Consider the following 15,975-nt stretch of genomic DNA (forward strand, 5'->3'; position numbering starts at 1 on the left):
CCAATAACTACCATTTCCTAGGTCTTCTGAAGTCAGAATCTGTGATGCTATGTGAAAACACAGGAGCTTTGTAACAAGAATACTCAGCTCAGTGACTTACTTTTACACTTTTTAGGGTTCTCAGATTGCTTCAACAATCTGATAAAGGCTATGAACTCCCTCTCCTAAAAAACACACCAGAATTTACCAGAACATAAAATTCTGGGGGTCCATAGACCCCCTAGAGCTAAGTTTAGAATCACTGACCCTTTAGATCTCTGACCCTCTTCCATTTACTTCCAGGAACACGGTTGTGTTTCAGAGGTTCAAGACTGCCAAAAATCAGGTAAGTGGGACAGTTATGTTGCTTTTGCCAAAATGTTGACCTTCCTTTCAACAAGAGAAAAGATGGAACAGGATCTGGAACAATGCCTGTCCTCAAAAAGGCGGGCTTCCTTTCCTTTCTTTTCTTCCCTTCTTGTCACTACATCTTAATAATTCCTTGAATTGTTACCCAAGAAAACAATTACAAAGAATACCTTATGATCTTCTGCTGTGTTTTTGTGCCGAATTCCTGCCTTTTCATACCATGTTTTAAACCTTCATATCCTCTCTGGAATATTTAATATTTCAACGTGTCTTTTGTACTACTACATTCCTCCCTTGTCTCTAACCTACAGCCCAATCCATCTCTTCTGTTAGAAGCTCTTTTTTTTGGAGATGGAGTCTTTGTCGCTCAGGCTGGAGTGGAATGGCAAGATGCCGGCTCACTGCAACTTCCGCCTTCAGGGTTCAAGCGATTCTCCTGCCTGGGTATCCCGAGTAGCTGGGATTACAGGTACGCACCACAACGCCCAGCTAATTTTGTAATTTTAGTAGAGACAGGGCCTCACCATATTAGCCAGGCTGCTCTCAAACTCCCAACCTCAGGTGATCCACCTACCTCAGCCTCCCAAAGTGCTAGTGTATTATAGGCGTGAGCCACCGTGCCCAGCCTAGCTCTTTTATAAGAACAGCTATGTCAGCTGATAAACAATGTATCTTCTCCTCATAAAAGACTTCCTTCAACCAAACCAGAACATCAGGGCTGCTTTCCCTCTATAAACACCTCTCCGTGGCTGCCTATGATTGATCTTTCCTTGAGAGTACGCTCTATGCTTAAGGGAGCAACACCTTTATAACTTTTGCAAACTATGAACATCTTCATTTCTCTATCTTAACAAGGCTGATATCCAAAATCCCACATTCCCTTTAACTCGGTTTTTAAAAATTTGAATGGTAACCCATTAGTGGGTTATGAAATCAACATAGTATGTCATACCAGCACTTTTTAAATAATGAAATAGAATAGAAAGTATCAGAGCACATTCCAGAAAGGAATACTGTTTATGAACAACTTTTTTTGGTTGTATATGTGTGCTAGATCACAACACAATATATTCCTTACTGTGGGTCAAGTCAAAAAAAGCTTAAAAGCTATTGTTGTAAAGTTTTTGTCAAGCACATGGTCAACAATCATGAAATATTTATCAAATGGGCAAACGAAAATGGGCAGGCCCTTCTGATCCACATGTACTTGCAAATTAAGTAAAAGATTTTTGTAGAAAACTCTCAGGCCAGTCATACAAGGCCCTTAAGTCACACTCCTAAGGTAGAGACCACACTTAAGGTCCCTGGACATGCTATTGTTACAATGTTTTAAATCGTTCATTTAAAACAACACATAACATTTTCCCATTCAGATCTGGGTATCAGGCTTCTTAGGAAAAAAAAAGATTGGGCAACTCTGAACCCATATGATAACAATTAGGTGAACCCGAGTACAGCTCCCTATTTTAGAAAGCATATGTAAGCTCTACTGTAGATCTCCACCGTACACATCTATCCAGTGTATGCACCCTCTGCACACTCTGTGACTAGGAGTCACGGGCTCAGGCCTACAGGATATGTTCATGATTCCAATGTCTAGCTTTATATCCAGCTTCAACCACCTCCCTGACTTTCGCCTTGCATTTCCCACAACCTACTTCATATCTTGAATTTCCTCACTAAAATAAGAGTATTATTGTCATCACAGAGATACTGTGACTGTTTAATAAGATGTATAAATGAAAGTGTTAAGGGCCCAATAACTGTGTACTAAAGCTATTTCCATGTCAACTAATAACAACACAATTTACCTAGACCAATGGTTCCCAAATTTTAATGCATGCTGGAATTCCTTAGAGACTTTAAAAAACACTGATGCCTGCCTCTTAGCCCTCCAAAGTTCTAATTTATTGGTGTGGGGTGCAACTTGACATCAGGACTTTTCAGAGCTTCCCAAGTGATTCAACTATAAAGCAAAATTAGAGAATCACTAACCTAGACAGTCACCCAACCCAGAAATCTGAGTCATTATTGACTTCATCTTCTCTCACATCTTCCTCTAAAATGTCTCTCCAACAGGCCCCTACTCTAAGCTCCCAGGTCAGAATTAAGGTGTTTTTTTTTTTTAAATTTTTTTATTTTTTTTTGAGACGGAGTCTTGCTCTGTCGCCCAGGCTGGAGTGCAGTGGCATGATCTCAGCTCACTGCAAGCTCTGCCTCCCAGGTTCACGCCATTCTCCTGCCTCAGCCTCCCAAGTAGCTGGGAAAACCCGGCTCATTTTTTTGTATTTGTAGTAGAGACGGGGTTTCACCATGTTAGCCAGGATGGTATCGATCTCCTGACCTCATGATCCGCCCGCCTCAGCCTCCCAAAGCGCTGGGATTACATGCCAGAGCCACCGCGCCCAGCCAAATTAAGGTTTTTAACATCCCTCCTGGATTTCAGTAGTACCTTCTCTGTTATCTTTCTAAAGTAAACCTGATTTGTCCCTGCTTAAAAACAGTGAAGTCGGGCCGGGCCGGTGGCTCATGCCTATAATCCCAACACTTTGGGAGGCCGAGGTGGGTGGATCATGGGGTCAAGAGATCGAGACCATCCTGGCCAACATGGTGAAACTCTGTCTCTACTAAAAATACAAAAATTAGCTAGGTGTGGTGGCACACACCTGTAGTCCCAGCTACTCAGGAGGCTGAGGCAGAGAATCGCTTGAACCCGAGTGGTGGAGGTTGCAGTGAGCCAAGATTATGCCACTGCACTCCAGCCTGGATGGCTGAGCCAGACTCCGTCTCAAAAAAAAGAAATAAAGAAAAGAAAAGAAAAGAAAAAAGAGAAGAAAAGAAAAAAACAGTGAAGTCTAAATGTTTTAACTTGTCATGAAGACCTTTCACAATGAGGCCCCTACCTACTTTTCTAGCTTCATCTCCTGTCATACCCCAAAATATACCCTAGCACTTAACACCATCACACTGCTCTGTTATTTTGGCTTTCTGGACATTCTAAAGGCACAAATTCCATTCTGCCGTTGTTCATGCTGCACCCTTTGCTTTGAGTTCCATTTCTCTATGAAACAAAACCTCTTTCATCCTTTAATGTTCACTCCAAAAATACCACCTTAATGAAGTATTTCTTATCCATACATTCAACTTTCCCTCTCTCTTCCATACTTCCATATAATTATAATAGTAACCTATCTAGTGCCAAGATCCTTTTGTGTGTTATTTTCATTTAATCCTCACAACAACACTTTGGGTAGGTATTACACCCAATTTATGGATGGAGTAACTGAGACTTTAAGAATTTAAGAGACTATCAAGTCATCAACTTAGTAAGTGACAGACACAATGGGCACTGCAGTCTGACTCTAGAGCTCATCTTTACCACCACCTTACTCTGCCTCATTGTAAAATCTCTTCTAGAGGACATCTTACTTTATATTCAATTAAGAGAGAGAGCAAAACTTGAGAGCAGAGCCCTGAGCATCTATATTTGTCTCCTGAACACAGGATTAGGTTTTCAATAAGTGTACCCTCAATGGATGAACTAAATAATGAAATAGAACTCTTATAGTAATTCCATGTTCTTTAGCCAAAATAGTACTCTGGTCTGATTTCAAACGGTTCATTCAGTTCTTTACTATACCTAACACTTTCACCTGTTACTAAAAGTGTGAACAAATTAAAAGTATTCATTACTTAGTAAGTTCCTAGTTTTTGGATGCAAGTAAAACTCAGGATGGATAATTGGCTGATGACTTGAAATGCTGAATCATAAAACTGTCAAGTGACAAACTACAAATTTTTAAAAAGCATTAAACACATCTCTTGCTTGGGTTTATCTCTCACATCAACATATGCATGGTCAGAATTTCAGGGAACCACTGAAAAATTAAAAGCTTTGCTTATATTACATTCTTGGTGTCATTTCATTTTTGCTGCAATATACTTTGCACATCCAGACCTGCAGGGGTGCAGGTGGTGTAAAAAAATCAAGCTGGTACCTATAATTGAAAAACTTTTGTTTTTTTACAAGAAACTGACTGCAGAGAGGAAGTAATGCATCTAGTATGGTCTGGCATATACACATTCAATAAAAACCTGATTAATGAGTAAATATCAAGACAAAACAAGCAAAGCATTTTGTGATTGTGATTCGTGTTAGTTTGTAAGACAGGAAGTGGCTGGCAGCCAATATGAAGGAGTGTTCCCTTTTCTAGTAGACATTCGGAGTGGACAACAATTATCCTACAAGAAAATAACACACTCTCCCTTTTTTTGAGCATTTATTCTAAGTCTGACAACGCGTTGTGCTGGTCTTCTAAGCCCACAGGATGGAAGTTATTGTTCTGCCCACTTTACAGGCAAAGAGGTCATGGCTCAGAGGCGTTAAGTTACTCGCCCAAGGTCACCCTACTACTACAAGGCAGAGACGAAAATTCGAATCCGGACAGTCTGACTCCATAACTTGGGCTTGCAAGCCCTGAGCAGCGAGCAGCATTGTCTGTCGGGCCCCAACGCAATCCCAGCGCGGTAACGAGACACGAGGGGGAGCTTTAGTATTCCCCATCTCGCGGGGTGGGCAGGACAAGCATCAGTAGCGAGGAAGACGAGGCCCGAGGAGGCTGGACCACTTTAACAAGGTCACACAGAGTTTCTGCTCACGCTCGGGGAGCACCCCCGAATCCCTTGGGACCACTGGGGCGCCTGAGCCAGAGTCCCCACCCGCACAGAGGCGGCAGCGCCCAGCTCGCCGAGGTCAGACCTGCGAGCAGGTCTGCTGGCCCCAGGGCGCCGGTCACGGCGCCAAGACCGAAGTCAGGCCGCCGCATCTGCCCAGCGTTCCACCAAAGGCCTTACCGGGTCGCCAGAACTTCACCGGTCCCACGGGCGCAGCCATGCTGGGGTAAAAGGTCACGAGGCTGGCTCCACCCCACCGCCGTGCGCTAGGCCCCCAGGGCCCGAGGGGCGTGGCCCCCGAAGAGCCGCTGCCCAGGCGCATCGGGCCGTGTGACGGCCACGCCCCCATGGCTACCGCCCCCGTCTGAACCACGTGACCCGCCGCCCTGTTCGGCGAGCGCACCAACCCCTCCCCCGAGCCCACGTGACCCTGCTCAGCCATTTTGGAGAAAAAGGCGCGCTCCTCTGCTTCTCTTTTTAACGTGGAGAGTCGGTGATGCAGGTGACCTAGGAGCGTGGCGTGGCCTGGATGGCGACTGCACACTTGGAAAGAACAGGCTTTGGGAGAGGACTGCTGGCCCGAAAGTGGAACCTTGCACGCAGTGGGCGTTGAAGCAGTGCTTTCTGGATTAAATAGGAAATACTGATGTTACCAGCTACCCCAACTTGGCGACTTCTGTTTTATTCTCAATTTCAAATTGAAGGGTAGTAATAGGAAGTACCTCGTGGGTTGGATTTATCAGTAAATATTGGGCGCCTGCTGTGGGCCCAGGTACTGCGGCACAGTGCCACAAATAAAACAATGTGAAATGATACGGAAGTCTTCAGGGACCATGAGGAAAAAACGGAAAACCGGACTGGGGGTGGGGTGGAGCGAATGGGTTGGAAGAAGAGACTAAAAATGGATACATAAATTAAGGTAGTCCACTAACTCAGTGCTTCCTCCAATTTGATGCCCTTGAGTCAAATGCTTGTTAAAAACACAGATTCTAGGCCTCGATCCAATTCTTAATCGATGTCCTGGAGCATAGCCTGGGAACCTGCATTTTAAGAAGCTCCTGAATTCTTAGGATTAACAAATTTGGGAAAGACTAATCCATCCGAGGAAAGGTGAGGTCAAAGAAAAAAAAATTACAGTAATCGAAAGGAGCGCTAAGGAGGGGTGATGAGCGCAAGTGGAGGAAATGACTTTCTAGGTAGGCAACTAATTGGAAGTGAGAGGCTTCAGAATCTATGCATTTTTAAAGCTGTGAAGAAAATTTTGAATTCTTTGAAATAAGTGGCATCATTACGGCAAGAGCAAGGGCTTTTGTGGACAGCTAGTCCAGATTTGGAATCCTAACTTTGCCATTTCCTAGCTCCTAGCTGTCATTTAATTTTAGTTGTAAATGAGGTTTAAAGAGGTATTAAATGAGATAACATGTAAAGTACCTAACACTGAAAAACATAGCAGGCACTGAATCAATGTTAGCTCTCATTACCTCAACTCAAACAGAGCAAATCCACCAGGGGGAAAAATCTGAATTTACTTGCATAGGTTCATTTAACAAATAATCTCCTTTGATTTATTTTTATAATAATTAATATAGGGACTCAATACCTGTTAATCCCTCTGCCTAGAATTCTCCATCCATCCTTTAAATTATCCCTTAAAGGGCCAGCTCTAGATTATTTATCCAACTTAAACATTCCTCTTGTAGTCTAGGAACCTGTATTCTCGCTTTTGTGAGAAAAGTGACCTATAGTTTACCTGCCGCCACTATCACACAGGGAACTTACTGAGGACGAGGACCATGTCACTTTTGTAGCCCAATAACAAGTGCCTGTTGAGTAACGTATAGACAAACATCATGCTTTAGGCTTAGTTTTAGTTGACCTGTAGTTCACCTGCCGCCACTATTACACAGGGAAATTACTGAGGACGAGGACCATGTCACATTCACATTCGTAACCCAATAACAAGTGCCTATTGAGTAATGTATAGATAAACATCATGCTTTAGGTTTAGTTTTAGTTCTTCATGACATTGATTTTTCCTTGTTTTATTTTTGTCTTATTTTTACTAACAGCCCAATATGGAAACCAAGGTTTATACATGAATATAAGGCAAAATGAAATAAATGCCACTTTTTAAGATTATTTCATGGCCTGGCACGGTGGCTCACACCTGTAATCCCAGCATTTTGGGAGGCCGAGGCAGGCAGATCAACTGAGGTAAGAGTTCAAGACCAGCCTGGCCAACGTGGTGAAATTCCATCTCTACTAGAAATACAAAAAAATTAGCCGGGTGTGGTGATAGGCACCTGTAATCCCAGCCACTTGGGAGGATGAGGCAGGAGAATCGCTTGAACACGGAAGGCAGAGGTTGCAATGAGCAGAGATCCGCCACTGCGCTCCAGCCTGGGTGACAGAGTGAGACTCCTCAAAAAATATAAAAAATAAAATAACTTCTCTATTTTATCTATTACTCATATAATGAAACCTTCCTGTTTATGAAGATACAGTAAATCGGCCATGCCTGTATTATTGGATCATAATCTTTTTTCTTTTTCAGATGGAGTCTTGCTCTGTTGCCTAGGCTGGCGTGCTGTGGTGAGATCTCATCTCACTGCAACCTCCCCGCCCCCGGGTTCAAGTGATTCTCTTGCCTCAGCCTCCCGAGTAGCTGGGACTACAGGCATGCACCACCACGCCCGGCTAATTTTTGTATTTTTAGTAGAGACGGAGTTTCCCCGTGTTGGCCAGGCTGGTCTCGTGGATCATAATCTTAAAGCTGGAGGAGACCATACTTAACACCTCGCTTGAATTTCTTGTCTTACAGGAAACTGAGGTACATGAAAGTTAAAAGGACTTGGTCAGAATCAATGAGTTAATTTAGTATCAGAACTAAAACTAGAACTCGGGCTTTCTAATTCCCAGGCCAGTGTTTGCTCAACCACATGGGCCTTTTAAAATCATTAGAGCTACACTCTCCTAGAAGAAAATTAGTTCATCTGCCTTAGAAAGTTCTCAAAGTCCAACTCTCCTCAAGGGGTTATTTTGCCTACACAGACTTCTGTTAGAGAAAACACTTAAGTAGTAACCTACATGTTGATGTTGTGGTTTTATTTCCACAAATTAGGAATGGTCTCAATAGATTCTTAGTCTTCCTAATTATTTTCAAAAAGAATGGGCTAAAATAACAGCCCTAAAATTAAAACTGATATTTCTTGAGATGGCATCCAGAATTTATTTAGTTCATTGCCAACAATTCCATAAAAGTGTAATCATTTTGTTACATAAAGATGTATTTTGCAGCTTCCAAATGATAAGCTTTCCAGAAAGATAATGTTCCTCAAAATCATGTTACGACATGGAAGTTTTTCTGTGCCTATGATAAAGGGTATTTTTTGCTTTGAAATATTTCCAGACTAAACGTATTGACCATGTTCAGGAAGGCATAGAATTTAGGGTTTTCATTTTTATATCAGTTAAGACGTGTATGGATATAAGTGATAGAAAATCCAACCCAACCTCTCTTAAGCAGAAATGGCTCATGTAAACTAAAAAGTCTGGCTGGGCACAGTGGCTCACACCTATAATCCCAGCACTTTGGGAGGCTGAGGCGGGTAGATCACCTGAGGTCAGGAGTTCAAGACCATCTTGGCCAACATGGTGAAAGTCCGTCTCTACTAATAATACCAAAAAAATTAGCCAGGCATGGTGGTGCACGCCTATAATCCCAGCTACTCGGGAGGCTGAGGCAGGAGAATTGCTTGAACCTGGGAGTCAGAAGTTGCAGTAAGCTGAGATCACACCATTGCTCTCCAGCCTGGGCGACAAGAGTGAAACTCTGTCTCCAAAAAAAAAATAAAAAATAAAAATAAGGCTGGGCGCAGTGGCTCATGCCTGTAATCCCAGCACTTTGGGAGGCCGAGGTGGGCGGATCACGAGGTCAGGAGATCCAGACCATCCTGGCTAACACGGTGAAACCCCGTCTCTACTGAAAATACAAAAAAAAAAATTAGCCGGGCGTGGTAGCCGCACCTGTAGTCCCAGCTACTCGGGAGGCTGAGGCAGGAGAATGGTGTGAACCTGGGAGGCGGAGCTTGCAGTGAGCCGAGATCGCACCGCTGCACTCCAGCCTGGGCACAGAGCGAGACTCTGTCTCAAAAAAAATAAAATAAAATAAAAATAAAAATAAAAATAAAAAGTCCAAGAGTAGTTCTGACTTGAGATGCAGCTGCATCAGGATTCTTTCTGATCATATTGATCCACCTTTTGCTGATTCAGATGTAACATGGTAACGAAGTGGCCATGCCAGTTTTAGCCACCACATCCTCTTAAGCATTAAACCTCTTTCCAAAATTCCTTGGCAAAGTATTCCTGACAGGCCATGTATCCATCCCTAAATCAATCACTAAGCCAGGGAATCTAATGTACTAATTGACTTAGGCCTTGGTCCCACATTCCACATCCAGGGTCAGGTTAGGTCAGCTTCAGCAGAACCACGTGGACTGAGAGTTGGGAACAGAAGGGTTCCCCAGAGGGAAATCTGAGGGTGAGATTACCAGAGGATGAATGATTGAATGAATGAAGCAAAAATAATAGATGTCCATTACAACCACCCATGTATCCACTTGCTACAACTGTTAGCTTCCTAAGAAAAACACTAACTGCCCTTTGGTTGCCACCATCAAGCTAGGTGAGAGGCAGCCATCCCCCAGACTGAAAAGTGGTGGTCCTTTGCAGAATTGCTTTACTAAATTGCATTGTATCAGGATTTTTCCGAGAGTCTAAGGTGCAGTCTTCCACAACTTGTTGTAACATATGTAAACCTGTCTGGTTTGTTGGTTTGCACACAAATGATCACGTTCACACAGTTATTAGCATAAGCACAAGTGCTGATGCAGCTTCAAAGATTTGGGTACAGAGTTGTGGAAAGATCCACTGGAAAGGATTCAGCAACCAGAGGAGCCTCTGTCTCTTTGGCCTGAGGGACACACAATTCCGTGAAGTTGGGTGAATTGGGGACAGCCTCCTTAGGTCTGCAAGGTGCTTTCTATATAGGATGACTATATACTTTAATGTTCAAACTGGGACACTTTTGAGAATAAAAGGAGGTGTTAGCCAGATGGGACCTGGGGATAAGAGGCACCAACTGGAACTCTGCCAGGCAAACTGGGGCATACATCTAGGTGTGTGTGTAAACTTAGCCTAACAATGTTGATCTAAACATATTCAACATAAGGTATGTATTCCATGCTCACAGAATACACCTGAATACATTCACCTCATTTATTGCTTCAGACAACTGCCCCTGCAGAGTTCAGGGTACGGGCATGCCTCAGAGTATCTGTCATTGTTTATTATCAGAATGTGATTACCAGAATGTCATTTTTATAAGTATCATTTTTAGAAAAAGATCCTTGAAAGAAATTCTTATCTTAGTGCCCGGGACAATTTTGTTGTTTTAGAGATAGGGTCTCACTCTGTCACCCAGGCTGGAGGGCAGTGGTGCCATCACAGCTTACTACTGCCTCGTCCTTCCTGGCTCAAGCCATTCTCCCGCCTCAGCCCTCCAAATACCTAGGACTACAGGCACATGCCACCATGGGGAATAATTGTCCTTTCTGTATCTGGATTTACTTTAATCTTCAGGACACTGCGAATGGTGTATCTGACCAGGTTTCTCTGTCTTCACTATTGGAAAGCTTAAACGTGTGGCCTCATGAAGTAGGTGTGTATGTCATGGTGTGCTCTTCAAGCCTCATTCCAGACTCCACTTTGCATCCCTCACTCTTGGGTTTCCTTCATGTAACTTTTCATTTACACAGCCTTGTACCCTAGCTTTTCTTGTTAGTCACTTTAAGTCCTATAAATAAATGACAGATACTCACCATCCCAACTGCCTACAGAGGTGGAGGTGGGGTGGCCAGCCACCTTTTCAGTTGATTCCTTTAAGTTTAATAGGAGAATGTCAACCCTGCATGGATCAACCTCTAATTCAAACAAACCATCAGGGGGAAAAAAAAATTAGACAACTAAATTTAAACACTTTATTTGATAAGTTTTTATCAAAGTTGTTTAGGTGTGACAGTGGTAGAGTGGTTATGTTTTCTTTTTTGTTGTTTTTTGAAATGGAGTCTCGGTCTGTCACCCAGGCTGGAGTGCTCACCACCACCTCCACATACCAGGTTCATACCATTCTCCTGCCTCAGCCTCCCGAGTAGCTGGGACTACAGGCACACACCACCATGCCTAGCTAATTTTTGTATTTTTAGTAAAGACGGGGTTCACTATGTTGGCCAGGCTGGTCTTGAACTCCTGACCTCGTGATCCGCCCACCTCGGCCTCTCAAAGTGCTGGGATTACAGGCATGAGCTGCCACGCCTGGCCCTGGTTATGTTTTCTAAAACAGTTACGTTTTAGATATATATGCTGAAATATTTACAGCTAAGTCTGCGATGGCCAAATCTGACAGTAGACAGAGGAATATAATTTTCTCCCAGGGAGGGATAACAAATATTTTTGAACTACATAGGCTGCCACACTCACCCCCGGCTCCCCTGAGAGTGGAACCAGTAATCAGCATTTTAAATGCAAGCACCCAAGCACCCCAAGACTGATGCAGGTGGTCCTCAGATCTCACTTTGAAAAACTCTGCCCTATAAATGATACTTTCTGGACTTGACTCCAGAAAAACTTTGCTTACTCTGAGAGACTGAGTCATTTTCTTGGGACTCCATGTATCTCTTGCTCTTATTTCTAATTGTTGGCCACACTCTCAGAGAATAAAGATTTTGAGTCCTGCTCCACAAAAAGAGCACTCTGTGGTCAGGTAAGTTTGTGGTAGGCCATATACCTGCCCTGCTCTGAGAAATTCACTGTGATCATTACTTCAGAGCTCTGAATCGTCCTGCATTAAAGAACCTTGTTTAAATTTATTTGGCCCGGTTTCTCACACTAAACACAGAACCTTTGTTATGTAATCCTATTAATAGTTCCCTAGAACATTGAGTTAAAATTTCAAACTACATTAAAATACATTATCACAAGCTGGGTGCAGTAGCTCATGCCTGTAATCCCAGCACTTAGAGGGACTGAGGCAAGAGGATCACTTGAGCCCAGGAGTTTAAGAGCAGCCTAGGCACCATAGTGAGACCCCACCTTTGCAAAAAAAAAACAAAAAAGTGAGCTGTGATTGTGCCACTGAGCTCCAGCCTGAGCAACAGAATGAGACTGTTTGAAAAACAAACAAAAAGAATTATTACAGATTAGGACTTTGTACTTACATTTGTTAATGAGGCCGTTTTAATTTTCCATTCACCATTGCAGTAACTGCCCTTTCTCAAGGTACACTCTCTCCTGCCTCCATACTCCATGTAAAGAAATAGTCAGCTAGGCCGGGCGCGGTGGCTCAAGCCTGTAATCCCAGCACTTTGGGAGGCCGAGGCGGGCGGATCACAAGGTCAGGAGATCGAGACCACAGTGAAACCCCGTCTCTACTAAAAATACAAAAAATTAGCCGGGCGCGGTGGCGGGCGCCTGTAGTCCCAGCTACTCAGGAGGCTGAGGCAGGAGAATGGCGGGAACCCGGGAGGCGGAGCTTGCAGTGAGCCGAGATCGCGCCACTGCACTCCAGTCTGGGCAACAGCGTGAGACTCCGTCTCAAAAAAAAAAAAAAAAAAAGAAATAGTCAGCTGCGGGGCTTTTTATCCCAGCTGAGAGGAACCTGCAGCCAGTGTGGCTGGCTGGTTTTGCCATTAGCGGGGACCTTTCCTGAGGACGGCGTACGGAGTGTGGGGAATGAAGGATGGCAACACGCCATGCGTTAGAAGCTGTTTTGGTAGATCTCAGTGGCACACTTCACATTGAAGATGCAGCTGTGCCAGGCGCACAGGAAGCTCTTAAAAGGTTACGTGGTGCTTCTGTAATCGTTAGGTTTGTGACCAATACGACCAAAGAGAGCAAGCAAGACCTGTTGCAAAGGTTGAGAAAACTGGAATTTGATATCTCTGAAAATGAAATATTCACATCTCTGACTGCAGCCAGAAGTTTACTAAAGCAGAAACAAGTCAGACCCATGCTGCTAGTTGATGATCGGGCACTACCTGATTTCAAAGGAATACAAACAAGTGATCCTAATGCTGTGGTCATAGGATTGGCACCAGAACATTTTCATTATCAAATTCTGAATCAAGCATTCTGGTTACTCCTGGATGGAGCACCTCTGATAGCAATCCACAAATCCAGGTATTACAAGAGGAAAGATGGCTTAGCCCTGGGGCCTGGACCATTTGTGACTGCTTTAGAGTATGCCACAGATACCAAAGCCACAGTCGTGGAGAAACCCGAGACGTTCTTTTTGGAAGCATTGCGAGGCACTGGCTGTGAACCTGAGGAGGCTGTCATGATAGGAGATGATTGCAGGGATGATGTAGGTGGGGCTCAGGATGTTGGCATGCTGGGCATCTTAGTAAAGACTGGGAAATACTGAGCATCAGATGAAGAAAAAATTAATCCACCTCCTTACTTAACTTATGAGAGTTTCCCTCATGCTGTGAACCACATTCTGCAGCACCTGTTGTGAAGCAATGTGTGCGTCTGAAGCAACTTGAAACGCAGCTTCTTATTGTCTGGAATGAATCCCTGACCAACTCAGTGCCAGCATCGGTAGACACACACCAGTCAGTGCTGATCGCTTTTTAACCCTCTTTTGTTGTGCATTAATTAGAAAGAAAGGTATTGAATTGCGGCCAGCCAGTAAGCCTTGCTAATCTCTTTTGTTTTGTAACTGAAGATGAGACCCAAAGAAAGGGAAAGCTGAGATTTTGTGCCATTCCTTTTAAAATATTCATCAGGTTAGGCAGGGCTGGGAGGGAGAAGCTACCACAGGGAAGAGTATTCTCTGCTGTCTCCTCACTGGAAAACAGGGAGGGAGGATTTCAGACTGTGAAGAAAGTTGAATGGTGGTTTTTAAATTATAAAAGTAATGTATTAAAAGGTACATTAGGCTGTAGTTCTAGTACTGAGTTCAACTGTGAAATCCATCAGATGTGCCAAATGGAGAAGACAGAAAGTAACAAAGAGAATTGTCCTTTAGCCCAAGTGATACAGTGAATTTGCTTTAATAGATGTTGAAAACTAAATTTTCTACTGTATTCCCAGCATGGGTGACTTCTTTTTCTCTTCATTAGCCAGAGATGACTAATTTAAATTTAGAACCAGAATTTAATTTAAAATAATACTTCCATTAATAACCTATTCATTGCAGATACCTATTATACTGTGTAACAGTTGTTTTGGAAATTTTATGTAAAATTAAAACTATCAGTATTTTACAATGTTTTAATTAGACATTGTTATTAACAGGAAGAGTGCAGAAACTGGAATCAAGCCTTGTAATGTCTTATAGACCATGCATTTTTGAAGTTAGTGTCCACTAGGGTCCTATTAACTGTACATTTGCAAGATTTCATTATTTTTGCCTCTGACACTATGGGAAAAAATTTTTAGAAGCTATTGGGACAGATTCAAGCTTTTATGTACTTGGTTACTACAGCTGTAAAATGAAATCTCGTCTTGTAGCATGGATTATTCCTCTCATGTTAAACCCACCAAAATGAAGGGGACTAAATAGGTAATGATTTTCCTAGTGCATTTGCATACTGTGACAACCCTGGGCCTTGCAATAGTTTTACAGGGCTCTTGGGCATTGAGTTATGAGGATGTAATTGTACATCATTGTAGTGTTCACCTTATTGAAGCTCACTCTGATGTTAATGAGCTTCGGGTTTTGATGCTTGTTTAGAGATCAGCAGTCTTGGATGGGAGGGAACAAAGCTAAATAAATCGTAGTTTGGTGAAAAAAAAAAAAAAGAAATAGTCGTATAACAGAGTACTGCACTTAGAATCTAGAAACCTGTGTTTAAATTCTTGTGTCACCATTTACAAGCCATGCCATCTTGAATATGCTACTTAATCAGAGCCTCAGTTTCATCTGAAAATTGGAAATAACAGCTATCTAACCTGCATAGCTCTCTGCTACATTGCTGCAAAGATCAAAGATGACACATATGAAGTGACCTAAGTCTGCAAGATGATTTCAAGTAACAATATGTTTACTCGAGGCTTAGCTCAGAGTTGTTTCTAAGCAGACATGGATCAATTTCCTTACATTTGCTTTACAGCCACAGATTACAGCACTAACCCAGTAAATAACCTGACCACCATAAGGGAGTCCTGGCATAGGCGTGAGTGTAGGGGCACTCATGATCCAAGTGCATCAGCAGTTTATGTGGCAGATGCCTTCCCCTGCTGTAGATCTTGTTTGCTGTAGCTAAGTCAGGAGAGGGAGGAAGCCATCATTTAACTCCCTTCCCTTTTGTCTGTCCATGAGAATGAGACAAAAACAGGATTCCACAGCCATACCAATCCTGATTAGCAGGGTGTAGAAACCAGTTACATTGCCTGCCACTGGACCAGGAAACCTGGATAATTGTCAGTGTCCTCTTTTGCCCCTACTCTAGGATATTAGATTGTAAATCACTGTCAATACACCCAGCTGATGAAATGAGGCCCATGGGGCCACCAGAGTTAATATTGGGAATGAATATAGGAACATACACTAAGGCCTCCTTTGGTAGACAAGCAGAGTACCAACGTGCCAAGGACCTACCGAAATAGCTCAGGCTTCTTCTTCAAAAAGAGAAAAGGCAGAGCATGTGCAAAGGCCTGCTATTTCTGGCCAGTTTCCTCACTCAAACTATACGGTAACATCAACATTCATGATGCTAACGAAGGTTAAGTGGATCTATTTTCCCTTCTATAGTTTGGATCATCTATTTCTTCCTCACCCTGACACTATGTTAAAAACCTTCAGATATAGATACCTATATACTTTTATCTATTAGATGCATTTATTTGTGACATATTCCCAGATTTAAAGAGAAAAGTGTCAGAGAAGGGGGA

General features: G+C 43.0%; 1 protein-coding gene and 1 pseudogene across 4 annotated transcripts in view; one reads left to right on the forward strand and one right to left on the reverse strand.

Annotated features, from left to right (window-relative positions):
• Positions 1-5,333, reverse strand: part of LOC105496344 (DEAH-box helicase 35) — a 91,978-nt gene extending 86,645 nt beyond the window's left edge. For all 4 annotated transcript variants that reach the window (XM_071079333.1, XM_071079335.1, XM_071079334.1 and 1 more), the window contains exon 1: positions 5,203-5,333. In XM_071079333.1, coding sequence (XP_070935434.1) covers positions 5,203-5,242 — 40 coding nt within the window. In that variant the 5' untranslated portion in view covers positions 5,243-5,333. The remainder of the gene's footprint in view (positions 1-5,202) is intronic.
• Positions 5,334-12,785: 7,452 nt separating this feature from the next.
• Positions 12,786-13,968, forward strand: LOC105496342 (haloacid dehalogenase-like hydrolase domain-containing protein 2 pseudogene; annotated as a pseudogene).
• The last annotated feature ends 2,007 nt before the right edge of the window (positions 13,969-15,975 follow it).

This window comes from Macaca nemestrina, chromosome 15, assembly GCF_043159975.1.
Source record: "Macaca nemestrina isolate mMacNem1 chromosome 15, mMacNem.hap1, whole genome shotgun sequence".
Lineage (NCBI taxonomy): Eukaryota > Metazoa > Chordata > Mammalia > Primates > Cercopithecidae > Macaca > Macaca nemestrina.